Source organism: Phascolarctos cinereus, unplaced genomic scaffold (assembly GCF_003287225.1).
Source record: "Phascolarctos cinereus isolate Bilbo 61053 unplaced genomic scaffold, phaCin_HiC Scaffold_2;HRSCAF=192, whole genome shotgun sequence".
NCBI lineage: Eukaryota > Metazoa > Chordata > Mammalia > Diprotodontia > Phascolarctidae > Phascolarctos > Phascolarctos cinereus.
The window spans coordinates 165,210,553-165,226,982 of record NW_027555625.1 but is presented as its reverse complement, the minus strand read 5'-3'; the positions used below and the strand labels follow the sequence as shown (position 1 = coordinate 165,226,982).

Below are 16,430 nucleotides of genomic sequence, written 5' to 3'. Positions count from 1 at the left end.
ATAATAATGCAATTACAGTTATAATAATAATGCAAATACAGTTAGAAGGGGAAAGAATGAGGAAGTTGGGTGGGGTAGGGAGAGAAATCTAATATTTGTGGTAATTAAGAAGGCTTTACTTAGGAGGCAAACTATGAGAAAACATGACTGAAAAATAAGTAGGGATGGGGAACAGAGTAAAGAAATGAAGAATCTCCAAGGCCTAAACAGGTTAATAGACTTAAAGAGAAGGAAGATGAACAAAGAAAAATGATAGTCAAATCATACTTTATATCCTATTTTGTAGTCACAAAAATCTCGGGAGGCAGGGAAGATAAACTTTTATAGCTGAGAAAGTTGAGGTTCACACAAGTGGCTTACTCACATTTGCACACTTAGTAAGTGGCAGAGCTGGGGCTAGGATCCAGCTCCCAGCTCTTCTGAGCACTAGTTCAGGATATAATATGTGCCACAAGAGACTACCCATATTTTCATTTCATTGTACTGAAAACTGCTTGAAATGGTAAACCATTGAAATGGCTGAGGGTTGGATTTTTTAAAAAATAAACAATTTGTTATTGTGATAGGATTTGTTACAATTGTATTTTATTAATCTGCCAAATGATTTACTGAGCATATACAAGAGTGATTTATAGAATCTTTTGATATATGAAAAATTAGCTAATTTTTGAAAATATCTCCCTATTTTAGAAAATTGTCCTAAGAAACACTGTTGCTAGTTAAATCAATATTTACAGTTCTTACATTACTCATATTTCAGAGGCCATGAAAGAATGGGTTCCAGGCTGAGACTTTATAGGGATTTAATTCTAAGTCCAATGACTACAGATAGGGTAATGCATGCGTCATATACTAGTGCAGAAGAAAGGAAGAATCATACATAGGGTACACATAGGAAGGTGACTACTTGTAAATAAGTATTAAAATTAAAAATCTAGACTTAGAAAAATGAAACAAGTTTTTTAAAAGGCCAAATAATATGAACATAAAGAGAAAGTACTCTATAGAGCTCATGTAACTTAAATGCTAAAATTTCAAATATTACAACTATCATTAATTCACTTTACAACTTCATCTTCTAGTATCAGTTTCATCTTTAAAATGGGAAAAAGATCAGTCAATCTTAAAGTAATATTGTCAGTCTTAGTAATTGGAAAGTACTGTTGAAACTAAATAATAAGCATTGCCCCTCCCCCACAATGTCACGAGGCCCCTCCCACCTAACAGGTGTCTTTAATTCCATTTGACTTCTTATTTACTTCAGAGAAAACCTGCTTTCTCTGCAAAAAGACTAAAATCTGGTTTACTCTTATTGAAAAGTCACATTCTGAGAAGGTTTCTGTGTTTTCAATTAAAAAAAAATTAAATGGCCAAATTTTAATGTAGTGTAAATGCAGACTGAATTGCCTAGTCACAACTGCTTAAAAATAGAGTGTACTATGTAATGGAAATAAGTGATATTGCCGGGTGCCACAAGAATATATCTCCTTTGAAGTGCATGTGTTTATAAACGCTCGCCAAATTTTTAATGCCAGTAAAACCAAAAGGCGGTTTGGAATTTTTACTTACAGTAAAATGACCTTTTATCTTTTTAATGTTCCAGGAAGCATCAACTCAACCTAACTTTTTTTAAATTTTTAAACCACAGCATGCTTTGGTAACAGCAACAAAAATTAATCATTAGAACAATTTTTCCTCTTCTGAAAAAGGGGGAAAAACCCATAGTGTGAAGTGGCAACTGGAAACTGCAGAATTTATCATATTAAAAGGGAAATGATAGAGGAATTTAGCATTTTTCAAGTCATATCAAGAATAAAAAATCTCTTGACCTCCCTGCTAGGAGAGGAAGTTTTAACTCTCAAAGCTTGATTAACCAAATATAATAACATATCATCATATGAAATGATTAAAAATACAGAATCCTGTTTAGATGAAGAGTTTAATATCCATTTTTTTTAAAGTAAGGCTTCTATCCTGACTTAAAAGTGGTGGTTGTTTTTTTTAATCTAGAGCTTCACTCAGTGAACATTTCAATCCCTGCTTTTCTATCACTGGCTTCCAATGAACAATAATGTTGTCTTTGTAGAAGGGCTCCTGACAAAGATTCATTGCATTTCCAATATAAATCCTATAGACTTAGATCCCTAATGCTTGCACATTCTCAGCTTTTGTTTTTCCTAGCTGTCAATAATCCATGGAGAACCAGGTAGCCTGTTTCTCATCGTGCTCTGTCTCCCGATCCAACCATGGAGCTCCTGCTCACTTCAAAGGGAGTTAGTTCCATGCTCAGATCAGTTCCATGGAGGCAAGTGAATAAGACAAGAAATGGAGCTGTGTTGAGAGATTAGGAATTTATCCCATATAATTATATTTGCATGAACTCTAATTAAATGTATCTAATCACTAGCTTAAAATGAGAGAGAACTCATTATTTTCTATGCTGGAAAGTTCTGTGTGCTTTTGTTTACATATTTATTGACCATGCTATGTGCAGTGGCACCAATAAAGCCCATCTGTAGGGGCCTGGATAACACATGTAAAGTATACAATGGTACTTCAACAGGTAAAAATACATTGTTTTTCTCTTAGCTGAGAGAAAATGAATTCTTTTCAGCTGTTTCATTCCATGGGCTGGCATTTGTTTTGTTTTAAGACAGTGATTCTCCGTCCATGCCTCGCCAGCTTTTCATTACTGTGAGATGGGTGTTGCAACCACGTTCACATCCAAATTGTCCATTTATGAGAATATTTGCAAGTCTCTGTCTTCTGCTCCCTTTTTCAGCTGCTTCTGAACTTTCTTGCCTTTTCCCTCCCCACCCCACTCATCATTACCCAACATTCAATTCCCATAACATTTATTTTTTTAAAAAGGATAGAAGGATAGCATATTCTGTGGTAGTTCAAACTAGAAATATAATGGCAATATTTTCTTCTGCCGCTATAGAATTATTGAAGGAAGCTTACACTTGACCTCACCTTAAATACTATTTAACTATTTAACATCTGAAGTGGAGTCACATCTTATGCAGGTATGCAGGGTTAAGTTCTGAAGTAAGCATGTAAAGTAAAAATCCAATACTGCCAGAATTACCTTTTGAAATCATTAGATGAGCCATTATACAGTGCAATATCTTTGTATCCATTTTAAGTGAAACGGTTAGGATGTGTTTAAAAGAAAGTAGTCTATATCAGAGAACAGATCAATCTGAGATGGTTGCTATGGAAACAGAATGCAAAAATCATTTTTTATTATATCCAGCAAAGCCAGGAAAAGAGACAGGAACCAAGTTTTTTGCTCACAGGAAAACAAAAACAGGTGAAGATAGCTGGTAGAAAAACAGATACTAGGGGGAAGGTCTCACATTAATGTGATTGTATTCAGCCACAGCATAACTGTTCCTTCTTTCTGTTTCACAACGAGACAAAAAAGGACATAAGTCAAAAAAATGTGGAAAGGGTCTTTGAGCTGTCTGAGAATGCTAGGAAGGCCAACTAAAGTTGTCACTCACACGCATCTAAGCAGAATGAATAGAGAGTGTGGGTATATGAAATGTTGATTCTAAAATCACACAGTGAGGCCAAGATGTTCACAGAATGGATTCCCATCTCTCATCTCTAGTTCACTCAAGGACATATATTTACTCAGTGGAATGGCAAGAGAATCCCTCTCTCAGTTTCTGTCTCTTCCCTTTTACTTATTTTTCTTTTTGCCCACCAAGCCATATAGTTGAATTCAGATAAGTTACATGTGGGTATAATGTGACACCTTGTACCCAACTTTGCATCGGTTGCTATCAAGCTTTAAAAAAAAGCACCTGAATCTCAGACTCTTCTCATATGTGAGTTCTGGTAATAAAGAATTATCCATGAACTCAAGACTCCATTACAAATAATCAATTGGTCATATGGGCATCTAGGGCTTTCACAAAACTTCCCTAGGCAGAAAGGATTGATTCATGATGTTTTTCTCTTTGTATTCAATCTCTATTGCACCTGCACCTCAGACCTGTTAAGATTGGCTCTCTTTACCTCTCTACTACTGCTACCAGGCCTTGCCTGGCCCAGGGGGATCCTGACTCCTTTTCAAATTCTCTTGACTTTGGTGTGAACATGTCCTTTGTTTACCCCCACACAGACCACACAAATAATTATGGTTCTGGAGGGTAAGGATTGCATCATTTTTAAATCTTTGTCTCCTTCAGTCCTCAGCCCAAAGCCTTGTGCATAGTAGGCACTTAACATATGTTTGAATTGTTGAATTGAAGATGGAGTCTTCAAATGGATTTTATTACCAGCTAATGGAAATGATGCAAAATAAAACTAGTTTAAAGAACACAGAATTGAGAGCAGAAACCTCAACTTCTCCACAGATGGTTGGCAAGGATTCTGGAGTGAAAGAATCCTGTTCCAATGTTAGGTTCCTTGACCTTGATTGTGACATGATTGGCTATCATACTATCTCAGGAAAAAATGCTACAATACATACTTTTCTATGGTTACCTCCAGATAAACTCCCTATTCCTTTTTGCTTTGGAACTGGTATCCTCTCCTGGGCTCTTCTCAACAAATTGCTGTGTCAGTGCTTCCAGGTGCTATTAGTCCTTCACATTTGCAAAGCTCCACTCTATTTCTACAAACTTGGATATATGAGTAATGCCCTACATCGCTCCAGCAGGGAAGGGTTCACCCAAGTCTCCTAAACTTTACAAGTTTGTAATCCTATACAAACATTACACATTTAATAATAACCCCATAAAATTCCCACCAGTATTAAGGGAAGAGTAAAAAAAAGTCTTCTGAATGTTGGATGAGGTAAAGGAGAAAGGAAAAGAAAAACATTCCTTAAGGAGTTATAGGAGTGAGAATGCTAAAAGAAAGGGACAGGAGCAGCCTTTGGTCAGATTTCCTCATTTTGCTCCCCACTCTTCTCTGGCAAGAAAGTTATTGATCCTTTGTTTAGTCACCCTGGTAAATGGTTTCTCTCTCCTCACCCCCTTTCCTTGCTTCCATAAAATAGCAACAAAAAGCTGATCAAATCAATCAACATACATTTATTAAGCAACTCATGGGTACACAATGCTAGGTGATAGGGATGTAAATACAAGAGCAAAATATTCCATTCCCTCGAGAAATTAATGTTCTAAAGGAGCGAGGGCAGCAACATTTCCATATATAAGTATGTACAAAAAGCATATAAACCAAGTACTAGTATAGCAGCTCTTTTTGTGGTGGCAAAGAATTGGAAATTGAGGGGATGCCCATCAATTGGAAAATAGCTGAACAGGACGTGGTATATGATTATGACGTGATACTACTGTGCTGTAGGAAATGATGAGGGGGATGGTTTCAGAAAAACCTAGGAAGTTTTCTATGAGCTGATGCAAAGTGAAATGAGCAGAACAGAATGTCGTATACAGTAACAGTAATATTATAACAACTACCAACTGTGCAAGCCTTAGCTAGTCTAATAAATACAGTGATCCATGATAATTCCAAAGGACTAATAATTAAAAATGCTACCCACCTCCAGAGAGAGAAATGATGAACTATGAGTGCAGACTGAGGCATATTTTTTCTACTTTCTTTTTTTTAAATGTAGCTAATGTGAAAATAAATTTTACATGACTTCATATGTATAGTGTATCTCAGTGGTGGGGGAGGGGTGGAGGAAGGGAAAGAATTTGGAACTGAAAATTTTTTAAAAAACCAACAAAAACAAGTACAGGGTAATGTTGGGAGGAAGACCCAAGAAGGTGAGGGGACCATAAAAAGCTTCATGCAGAAGGTAACCCTTGAATTAATTTTCGAAAGGATTCCAAAAAAAAAATACTTGAGGAGGGAGAGCACTCCAGGTTTGGGGGACAGCCAGTGCAAAGGTATGGAGATGAGAGTAGGAGTGTTGTGTGTTAGGAATGGCAAGATGGGCAGTATGACTGAATCATCTTTTGTAGATGGTATTAAAGGGTAAGAAGGCTGTAAAAGTAGGAAGGGGTCAGGTTGTACAGACTTTAAACGGCAAATACAAAGGTTGATATTTGGTCCTAATGGTAACAGGAAACCACTGAATAATGGTTGATATGGTCAGGATGACATGGTCAGACTTCTAACTTTTGGAAAATAATTTTAGTATCTATGTAGTATGGGCTGGAGTGGGAAAATACTTGAGGCAGAGAACAATTAGGAAGCTATTAATGTTGTCTAGATGGGAGGTGATAATGGCCTGCACTATGGTGGTTTCTCTTTGGGTAGAGAGGACATGGATGCAAGAGATGTTGTGGAGGTAGAAAAAAGAAGATCTGGCAAGTGGGTATGTGAACGTGAGTGAAACCAAGAAATTGAGAAAGATACCATAGTTGTAAACCTGATGACTGGAAGGATGCCAGGTCCCTCAGTAGAAATAGGGAAGTCCATGAGATGGGTACACTTAAGAGGAAGAAGTCTATTCTGACTATATTGAGTCTGAGATACTTTTGTGACATCTAGTTCAAAACATCTACCAGGTAGTTGGTGATGTAGAACTGAATCTGAAAAGAGACTATGGCTAGATACAGAAAACTGGTAGTCATATAAATAGAAATGATAATTGAACCCATGATCACTCATGAAGTCATTTAAGGAAAGAGTATATAGAGAGAAGGGTAGAAGGCCCAGGGTGTGACATGGATGATGTCCTAGTAAATGATTGTGGGGGGAAAGGAGAAGGGAAGAAAAAGAGGGAGAGAGTCAGAGAGAGAAACAGAGAGAGAGAGAGAGAGAGAGAGAGAGAGAGAGACAGAGAGAGAGAGAAAGAGATAAACAGAGATAGAGACAGAAAGACTGACTGATAGGATGTAGTGATTGCTATATAATGGTGAAACAAACTTAAGTCCACCAAATCCAGAATGTGAAGGGTAACAGTAATATGAGCATGCTAATTACAAATCTTAGAATAACTAGTATTTGTTGATTGATAGAAAGGGAAGAGCTATCCTAAAAGTATATCCCTATACATAAGTAGCAAAAAAATAAAAAAAATTAAAAAAACAAATGCAGAAGTGGAAAGAAAAAGATAACATTCCCTGTACTTGGTTCTTGACTTCCTCTGATATTGTCTGTTAGATAACCTACTTTCTGACCTTTGCCATGTATAAAGCAATTAGTAATGGTTTTTAAAGAAGTCTGTCAAAAATTAATTGAAAATTTGTCCAGGCTGCTTTTAAAAAGGAAGTCCTACTCTATCTACAATTTTCAGAAGTACAGGTGATTACAGAAAGTGTCGAAATTAAAAAGCATTTTGTTTTATGAAAAAGTATTTTATTGCATGCATTTAAGTACAAAATTTATATAAGAGTTTTAAATGGTGTCAAAAAAAGAGAGCAGGATATAGTAGAAAGAACACTAAACTTGGAGTCAGGTTATCTGGGGGTGGCGGTGGGGGTGTTTGAGTTTTGGCTCCAGTGCTTACTGGTTGTGTGGCCATGGACAAGTCACATCTATGAGCATCAATTTCTTCATCTTAAAAGGAGAATAATAATACTTTTAAGAATCTGTCAGGTGAGTCAGGCACACAAAAGTAGGAAAAGCAGCATGATACAGTAGGAGGAAAAAAACAGTGATTTTGAGCATGCGCCTTGAATTCAGATCTGCTTGGCTGCTTACTATCCGTGCGACCTTGGACAAACCTCTTCTCTTTCTAGGTCTCAGCTTCTTAATCCACAAAATAAGGAAGTTGAAGTAGAAATCTGCAGGATTTCTTATGGCTTTAAATTCCTACCCATGTAGGCTATGCCTGCTGACAACCAGGCGGCCAGTGAAGTTCCAGGGGGACTCATGAAAAAACCTAGCATGTTATTGTCCGCTCTTGCTGCTACACTAACTATGCTAGTTGGTCAGAAGATATTGATTTACTGCATAACTAAAGATGAACAAATGAATTCTCAGGATTGAATTTGATGTAGACATAACACCGGAACAAAAAATTATTATTTTACTCTCTGGCAGGCAATTGAGTAGCATTAGAGATCACCCTAAAGGGGTTATGTCACTCTTTTGGCTCTTTATGGAGAGACTTATTCAACCTCCATTTTTTTTTATCATTACTTACTTACCCAGATGTTTATATTATCATTTGTTACAACTGACCATGAGCTAAACATTAAATATGGTAAGAAAACTGCTTCACAGCCCACAAAAACATGTATTTAATGAAGGATGATCATCTTACATGTAAGTACATTCTATTTAGTGGCGGAAAAAATAAAATATTTATCAATTGCTTTCAGGTCTTATAAAAAATACCATGTAAGTATATGGTGGCATTATTTTTATACTTCTAAACAACTGAAGGACAAAGGTCAACTACAAATGTACAAATGCAATTTCTATTGTAAGAGATATGATTAACAGAGTCAACTGACTTGTAGAGTGGGGACAGCTAGGTGGCTTAGTGGATAGAAAGCCAGGCTTGAAATCAGGAAGATTCATCTGCATGAATTCAAATCTGGCCTCAGATATTAATAGCTGTGTGATCTTGGGCAAGTAATTTAACCCTGTTTGCCTCAGTTTCCTCATTTGTAAAATGAGCTGGAGAAGGAAATGGCAAACCACTTCAGTATCTTTGCCAAGAAAACAAGGGTCACGAAGGGTCAGACACAACTGAAACAACACAGCAACAAAATGTAGAGCTCTGGGTTCTGAACCCTTTAGGCAATGTGATATAATTTAATTCAGTTCAGCTCAATATCAAGAACTTTTATGTGTAAAACAGTATAGTAGTTGTAAGAGAAGATATATAAATTAATGACAACTCTTGCCTTCTTGGAGTTTTTAATTTGTACTCTAAAATGTATATGCTTATTTTCAGACAAATGTAAGTGAAGTGGAATTAAAAATATATAAATGAAGAACAGAAGCCCTCATTGTAGTAGTTTGTCCTTTCCTTACAGAAGAAGACTAATTTTCTTCATATAACTCTCATCCTCTCAGTAAATATATATATATATATGTGTGTATGTACACCTAAACAAATATTATAAACTCACCTAGAAGGGTCTGTTTATCTTGTGAGGAGTCAGGTTCTGCAGAACATCTGCAAGATCGAAGAACTATCACCCCTCCAAGTACACCCTCTTCACTGGCTAGGAAAGGTGAACCTGTAGAAAATTGAGAAGTGGGTTATTTTTCAATGGATATTCTTTCCACTCCTTGCCCCTCCACTTTTTCTTTTTAACTGTGGTTACTAAGACAGAAACAACAGCCAAGAAAGACACATATTTTCTGATAACAGTATTACTGTTTTTTGTTACAGGGTAACCTTGCATGAATTGCTCAGGCAAACTTGGGCCCACTCACTGTCTGCCTGGCAATGACAGTATTGGGCTCTGCCAAGAAGACCTAAGTGAGAGACTGAGTGTGCATTATTGAGTTCGGAATGGAACTGGAAACACCAAGAGATTAAAGGACATAAAAACAAATGTATAAAAAACAAACAGAATGATTTCCTTTGATCACTTCTTAAGGACCACTTATTACCCTTCATGTCTTGTCAAAATTATGCCACTAAAAGCTCTGATTTACTACCTTAGGTTTAATTTTAAACAAACTATTACAAATATAAAAAAAGTTCCCAATGGCTTGCTTGAATAAGGGAGAAATTGTGTTCCTAATTTTGAGAGCCTGGTAGAAATGGATGGACCTCCTTGAGATCTCACACACTGAACCACTGTGGTAATTTCAAAAGCAATATATTTAAACCCCGTATTTTTTTTTGTCAAGGATAATGTGGGAAACAAATGAAAAAATAAAAAGAACTATAACCAAATACAGTAATAAAATTGTACTTTAGTATAATACAGACTATGACTAATTCAGCATATAGCAAATATTAATATAATTACTAAATTTCAACTTCAATTTTTCAAATAATCAAAATGACAAAATACATCAAGTATTACAATTATGTCATATATACTTTAATCTTTCATTAATGATGCAGAAGTATTGACAATAAAACATTCTACAATGCTTCAAGGTCATTACTTTGAGTGACGATAGTTATTTTATTGGAGAAGTGTAGAAAAGTAAGTAACAGAGAGTTCAGATCAATGGAAGGAAAGATAAACTAGCCATTATTTTCATGTAGACTCTTCCCAAGTTACATACATAAAAAACCTCAATCTAAAAATAATGAATATTTCTTAGTTTTTCAGGAATAAAGTGGTTTCATTAAAATAAAAGAAAACCTAGAATAAAACTAACTAAAAGCAAATAAATATACCCAGCAAGTTTTACCAGTTTGTTAATATAGTTATAGAAGAGAATATACACACAAATGCACACATATATAAACACAAAGAGGTAGTACAGCACAGAGGAGAAACGGCTGGCCTCATATCAAAGAAGATCAAGTGAAACTGGGCAAATCACATAACCTCTCAGTGCTCTAGGCCAGCTGTGTCAAACTTAAATAGAAACAGGATTCTTGCAGGCTACATACTGATTTGGAAAACCACAAATTAACATTATCTATGTTGCACTGTTTTACTTATTTATTTTATTAAACATTTCCCAATTAAATTTTAATCCAGTTTGGGCTGCACCCAGGAGTGTTGCAGGTATCTGCAGTCAGAGTGTAAGAGGTGAGTTTGATAGCTCTGCTCTAGACAACACTCGGAGATAGGAATTCTTATCTTGGAGTTTGCGAATTCATTTTAAAAAAATTTTGATAACTATATTTTAATATAATTACTTTTCTTTATAATCCTATTTTTTCCTGTATTTTATTTTATACATCTAAACTATTATTTTGAGAAGGGGTCCATGGGCTTCATAAGATTGCCAAAGGGCACTAAAACAGTTAAGAACTCCTACCATAAGTGTTTAAAGTGCAAAGAAGGTGCCTGTGTACAGTTCCCTTGCCCTGAAGCTCCCTGTACCAATGAAATCACAAGTTCATTCCCTAACCTTATATACAACACAATTTGTGCACACACATACGTTTCAAAGGATCACTTGCCACAGAATAAAATGTTGGAATAATCCATTTACAAATAACATTTCTGTTAACTAAAGTCCAACTATGATAAGTTAACCCAAGGCATAGATTTTTTTTATTTTGCAAATTTCCATTTTTTATTTATTTCTAAACAGAAACACTGGGGACAGTGTGTTAAAATTTATCTTCTATTACATGCCCAAATTTTTAATAATGTTAGTTATACCATAAATCTTTTTTAAAATTAAATTTTAGGTTCTTTTTTTCAGTTCCAAATTCTCTTTTTCCCTCCACTACTCCTCCACCCACTGAGAAGGAAAGAAAAACAAAACCCATTATGAAAATGTATTCATGCAAAACAAATTTGAGAGAGAGAGAGAGAGAGAGAGAGAGAGAGAGAGAGAGAGAGAGAGAGAGAGAGAGAGAGAGAGAGAGAGAGAGAGAGAGAGAGAGAGAGAGAAACAGAGAGAGATTTTCATATCAGCTCTGCTGGGAAGTAGACAGTATGTTTTATAATGAGTCCTTTGGTACTGTGATTGGTCATTGTATTGATCAAAATTACCAAGTTTTTCAAAGTTGATTACCCTGACCATATTGCTGTTACTATGTAAATTGTTCCTCTGGTTCTGCACTCTTTACTTTGCATCAGTTCACACAAGTCTTCTTAGGTTTTTTTTTTAAACCGTTCCCTTCATCATTTCTTACAGAACAATATTATCCCATTACATTCATATAACATAACTTCTTGAGCCATTTCCCAATAGAAGAGCATCCCTTCAGTTTCCAATTCTTTGCCACTATAAAAAGAACTGGCATTATATTTTTTCACATATGAGTCCTTTTTCTCTTTCTTTGATTTCTTTGGGGGGAGTAACATTATTGTTGGATCAAAGGATACATGCAGATTAATAGCTCTTTAGGGCATTTCAAAATTGTTTTCTGACAACAGTGCTTTAGTGTACCTATTTTCCTAAAGTATGTCTCCTTCTCCAACCCAAGATTTGTCATTTTCCGTTTTTGTCATCTCATGCATTCTGCTGAAAATGAGGTGACACCTCAGAGTTGCTTTAATTAGTATTTAGACCATTTTAATGTAGTTATTAATATTGGCTACTTTTTCATGTGGCAATTGGATTTCTTCCTCTGAAAAATGCCTATTCATATGCTTTGAACATTTATCAACTGGGGAATGGCTCTTTTTCTTATAAATCTGACTAGGGTATGTGTGTGGGGGGGTGTTAGAAAAGAGAGCTTTATCAGAGAAAATTACTACAAAGATTTCTCCCAAGTTTTTTGCTTTTCTTCTAATTTTAGCTACATCAGTTTTTTTTTTCTTAAGTGTGCAAAAACGTTTTAACTTTATGTAATCAAACTTATTCATTTTATCTCCTATGAATCTTTCTACCTCTTGTCTGGTCATGAACTCTTCCCTAATCCATAGATCTTACAGGTAATTTCTTCCATGTCCACTAATTTGTTTATGATGCCATCCTTTATTGTCTAAATCAGGTACCTGTTTTGAGCTTATGTTGAGATACAGTGTGAGATAATGGTTTATACTTAGTTTCTTCCAGACTATTTCCTAGTTTTCCCAAGTTTTTGTTAAATAGTGAGTTCTTGCCCCGATAGCTGGGATCTTTGGGTTGATCAAATACTGGGTGCTTGTTTGCTTTTGCATAATACGCGCATGGCACAGATTACTGAACACTAGTTGCAAGCATAACACAAGTTTTTGCGATTTCCTAGCAAGCTAGAAAGGCTTCAAGTATGGGTTTAGTAACAGATTATATGCCTATCACACAAGGACCAGACTAGTTGGTTGAGAAACATTCAGAGCAAAGTTCAGAGGGGTTTACAATTATTCTCCAATCAATTTTTCAACCACAGTTCTTTTTCCACAAATGACAGCCCTTCAAATATTTAAAGATAATTATCATTTCCAGATTGTTTTTTATTCTTTGAGATAAGCATCCCCAATTCATTTACCTGATTCTTTCCCCAACTAGTTTTCAATTCCTTCACCTTTCTAGTCCTCCTGCTTCTGAAGCAAACAAACCCTGAATATCACAATTCAGGAAATAATAGAAGAAAACTGCCCATACTTGTGAATACTAAAAACAAAGCACTAATTGAAAGAATCTATAGATTGCTTGCAGAAACAAACAAATCTATGAGTCAAACATCAAGACTCCAGTTAAATTTAACTTATCAGACAATAAATAACAATTTCTGCAAGTTATCAAGAAAAAGTCCTTCAAATATAAAGGAAAGTCAAATATACATGGCTGTTCTGCATCCACTAGACACCAGAGAAGGGAATGGAACAATATAAGGCATGGAACAATTCTCTCAGGAGAAAGGGAATCAGAGGTCCTTGAAGGCAAACGGTATCCTGAAGGTTAGAAGGACATGGACCCAGAGATGAGAATAAATGGCAATCAATTACAAGACACCCTATACTGCAAAAAGCAAAGGAGCTCATGATGCAATCCAAAATGACACGCTCAGCAAATGTGAGCCTAATACTAAATGAAATGCTGTTCAATAAAAGAGAAACATTTGTGACATTTTTGCACACCAACACACAGATACACATTCACCAAAAGAAAGCAGAATATCTGACTTGTCCACACCCTCAAAAACAGAAACACAAGAAAGGTAAGTAATACAACTTCCAAGGAAAGAATAAGTAATAAACCATCTCATCTCAAGAAGTTATCATTATTATCATTGTTGTTGTTTACAAATAGAAAGACTGACCTAATGGAATTTTAAAAAAAAAGGATCCAATCCAATAAACATTTATTAAGCACCTATTATATCCCAGGCACTATGTTAAGTGCTAGGTATACAATTAATGAAAACAAAAAAAAACGATCCCTGCCTTCAAAGAACTTAAAATCTAAAGAGAGAGACAATACACAGAAGGAAAGTTGGAGGGGTACCTGGTGTGAGGGTATCTTATTCCGTGGAGCTGAAACCAAGCAAGGTAGCAAATGCAAAGTGAACTGAGCTGAGTTCAGTTTCTGTCCTCTATAAAGGAAGCCATTGGGAGGAGTTTGGCACTTCACTGTCCAGCCTTCCATTCAGAGGGGAGAGGAGGCTGCTAATGGATGTCGTGTCAATCAGAGCTTGAGTTAGCAGCATGGTGTTAAGTTTAGAAGTGATTAACTTATTCGAGGAGGGGCAGCTTGTTCTGTGGAGTTGAAACCAGTCAGAGTAGCAGATGCAAAGCGGAGCGGGGTCATTAAGAATTTTTTTTTTTAAGGGATAAGACTACACTACAAAACAGTGATCGCCAAAAGCATTTGGTATTGGTTAAAAGAAAAAAATAGAAAAGTAGATTAATGGAATAAACCAGGCAAGGGAGAATGAGAAATAAGGGAACACAATAGCCCAAAGTTTCATAAAACTAAAAACATAAGTTAACCATGAAAAAATTTCCTATTTGAAAAGTCCTTCTGGGAACACTGAAAAGCAGTGTGGCAGAAATTAGGCTTAGACAACATCTTATATCACACTTGATAATAAAGGAAAATAGATTCGGAGCCTGAATCTTAAAGATTATAGCATTAAAAAAATAGAAAACAAGCAGACCATCTACCTTTCACAATTATGGGTAGATGAATTCTTAATAAAAAAGGGATAATGACAATTACCTAATATAAAATAGTTTATTTTAATAATGTGAAACTGAAAAGCTTTTCGTTCAACAAAATGAACAGATTTAGGATAAGAAGGAAAACAGCTGTGTGTGGAGAAAAACCCTTGTATTAAATATCTCTCATAATGGTTTGATATGCAAGATATATAGACAACTAACAGAAATGCATTCCTCAATCAAGAGGTGGTCAAAGGGCAGCTGGGTGGCATAGTGGATAGAGCACTGTCCCTGAAGTCAGGAGTACCTGAGTTCAAATTCAGCCTCAGACCAAACACTTGACACTTATGAGCCATGTGACCCTGGGCAAATCACTTAACCCTAATTGCCTAAAAACAAACAAACAAAAAATAAAGTGGTCAAAGGATATAAACAAACACTCCTCAAGGAGAAGAATTGCAATCTATTCCCAACCATGTAAAAAAATTATTCAAATCATAAACAATAAGAGAAATGTACATCTAAATGACCTTGAAGTTTCACTTCACACCCAGCATGTAGGCAAAGTTGACAAAAGATGAGAATAATCAGTACTGGTTGTAGAGGGACAGACACACTAACGCAGTGTTGCTGGAGCTGTGAATTGGCACAATTCTGGAAAGCAGTTTGGAATGGTGCAAAAAAGATCACTAAAATGTCAATACCCTTTGTCCCAGAGATTCCACTGCTAGGCATATACCTTAAGGAGGTTACTGACTTCCCCTGAATTCCTCCTCCAAAGAAAGATTTTATAGCAGCACTTTTTGTATTAGCACAGAACTGGAAACAAAGTAGATGCCCATAGTAAAATAAATTGTGGTAGATGGAATATTACTGTGTGGCAAAAATAATTTCTTTTTAATTTTTATTTATTTATTTATTTATTATTTTTAGGCAATTGGGGTTAAGTGACTTGCCCAGGGTCACACAGCTAGTAAGTGTCAAGTGTTTGGTCTGAGGCCGCATTTGAACTCAGGTCCTCTGACTTCAGGGCCGGTGCTCTATCCACTGTGCCACCTAGCTGCCCCTGGTAAAAATTATAAACACAGTGAGCATAGATAGATTTATATGAACTAATGCAAAGTGAAGTAAGCATGTAAAGAAAAACAATTTATACAATGACTAAAAATTTAAATGGAGTGAATAATCACAAAACAATTAAAACAGAGTATTTCAAAATTATATGATTCCAAACAAAAGACATGAAAAGACAACTATCTATCTCATCTGGTGTATCAAGGATGAGGCTTGGAAACATTCCAATAAGAATGCTAGCAATAAGAGGGTGCATTAGCTGCAAAAAAAAAATCACTATTGTATTATACATGGAAGTTAATTAATTCAGAGAACTGTCAGTTATATGGTCACTGCAACAAATGAGGACTCAGCTACACTCCATTTTAAGAATAAGTTCATAGTAGTTCAAAGTCATCTGTATTCACTTTAGATATGGTTCATGTCTCATGACTCTAGATTCAGTGTTCTATCCACCTTACCACGGAGCTGCCAAGGTGGGGATTTGAAGCAAAAAGAAGAGCAAGGAAGCAACTGCAATTATTTAGACAAGAGATAATGAGGATTGGAATATGGATGGTGGCAGTTGGAATAAAGCAAAGGGAATGGATTTGATATATATATTGTAGAATTAGAGTCAATAGAGCTTCTCAACAAGGACTGACTGTGTGGAATAAAGAGTAAATAAAGATGACTGCTAATTCAGTTATATTGAGTCCTGTTGATTGGTAACAGCTCACCTTGGACCTACCTTTCACTGAAGTCCATTCTCTTGAAAACAACCTTTTTCCATTTTAATAGTTT

The 16,430-nt window shown here is 35.7% G+C and overlaps 1 protein-coding gene across 4 annotated transcripts in view; it reads right to left on the bottom strand.

Annotated features, from left to right (window-relative positions):
* Positions 1–16,430, bottom strand: part of TASP1 (taspase 1) — a 277,878-nt gene that overhangs the window by 42,346 nt on the left and 219,102 nt on the right. For all 4 annotated transcript variants that reach the window (XM_020986166.2, XM_078149716.1, XM_020986172.2 and 1 more), the window contains one exon: positions 9,021–9,131. In XM_020986166.2, the coding sequence (XP_020841825.1) occupies positions 9,021–9,131 (111 nt within the window). The remainder of the gene's footprint in view (positions 1–9,020; positions 9,132–16,430) is intronic.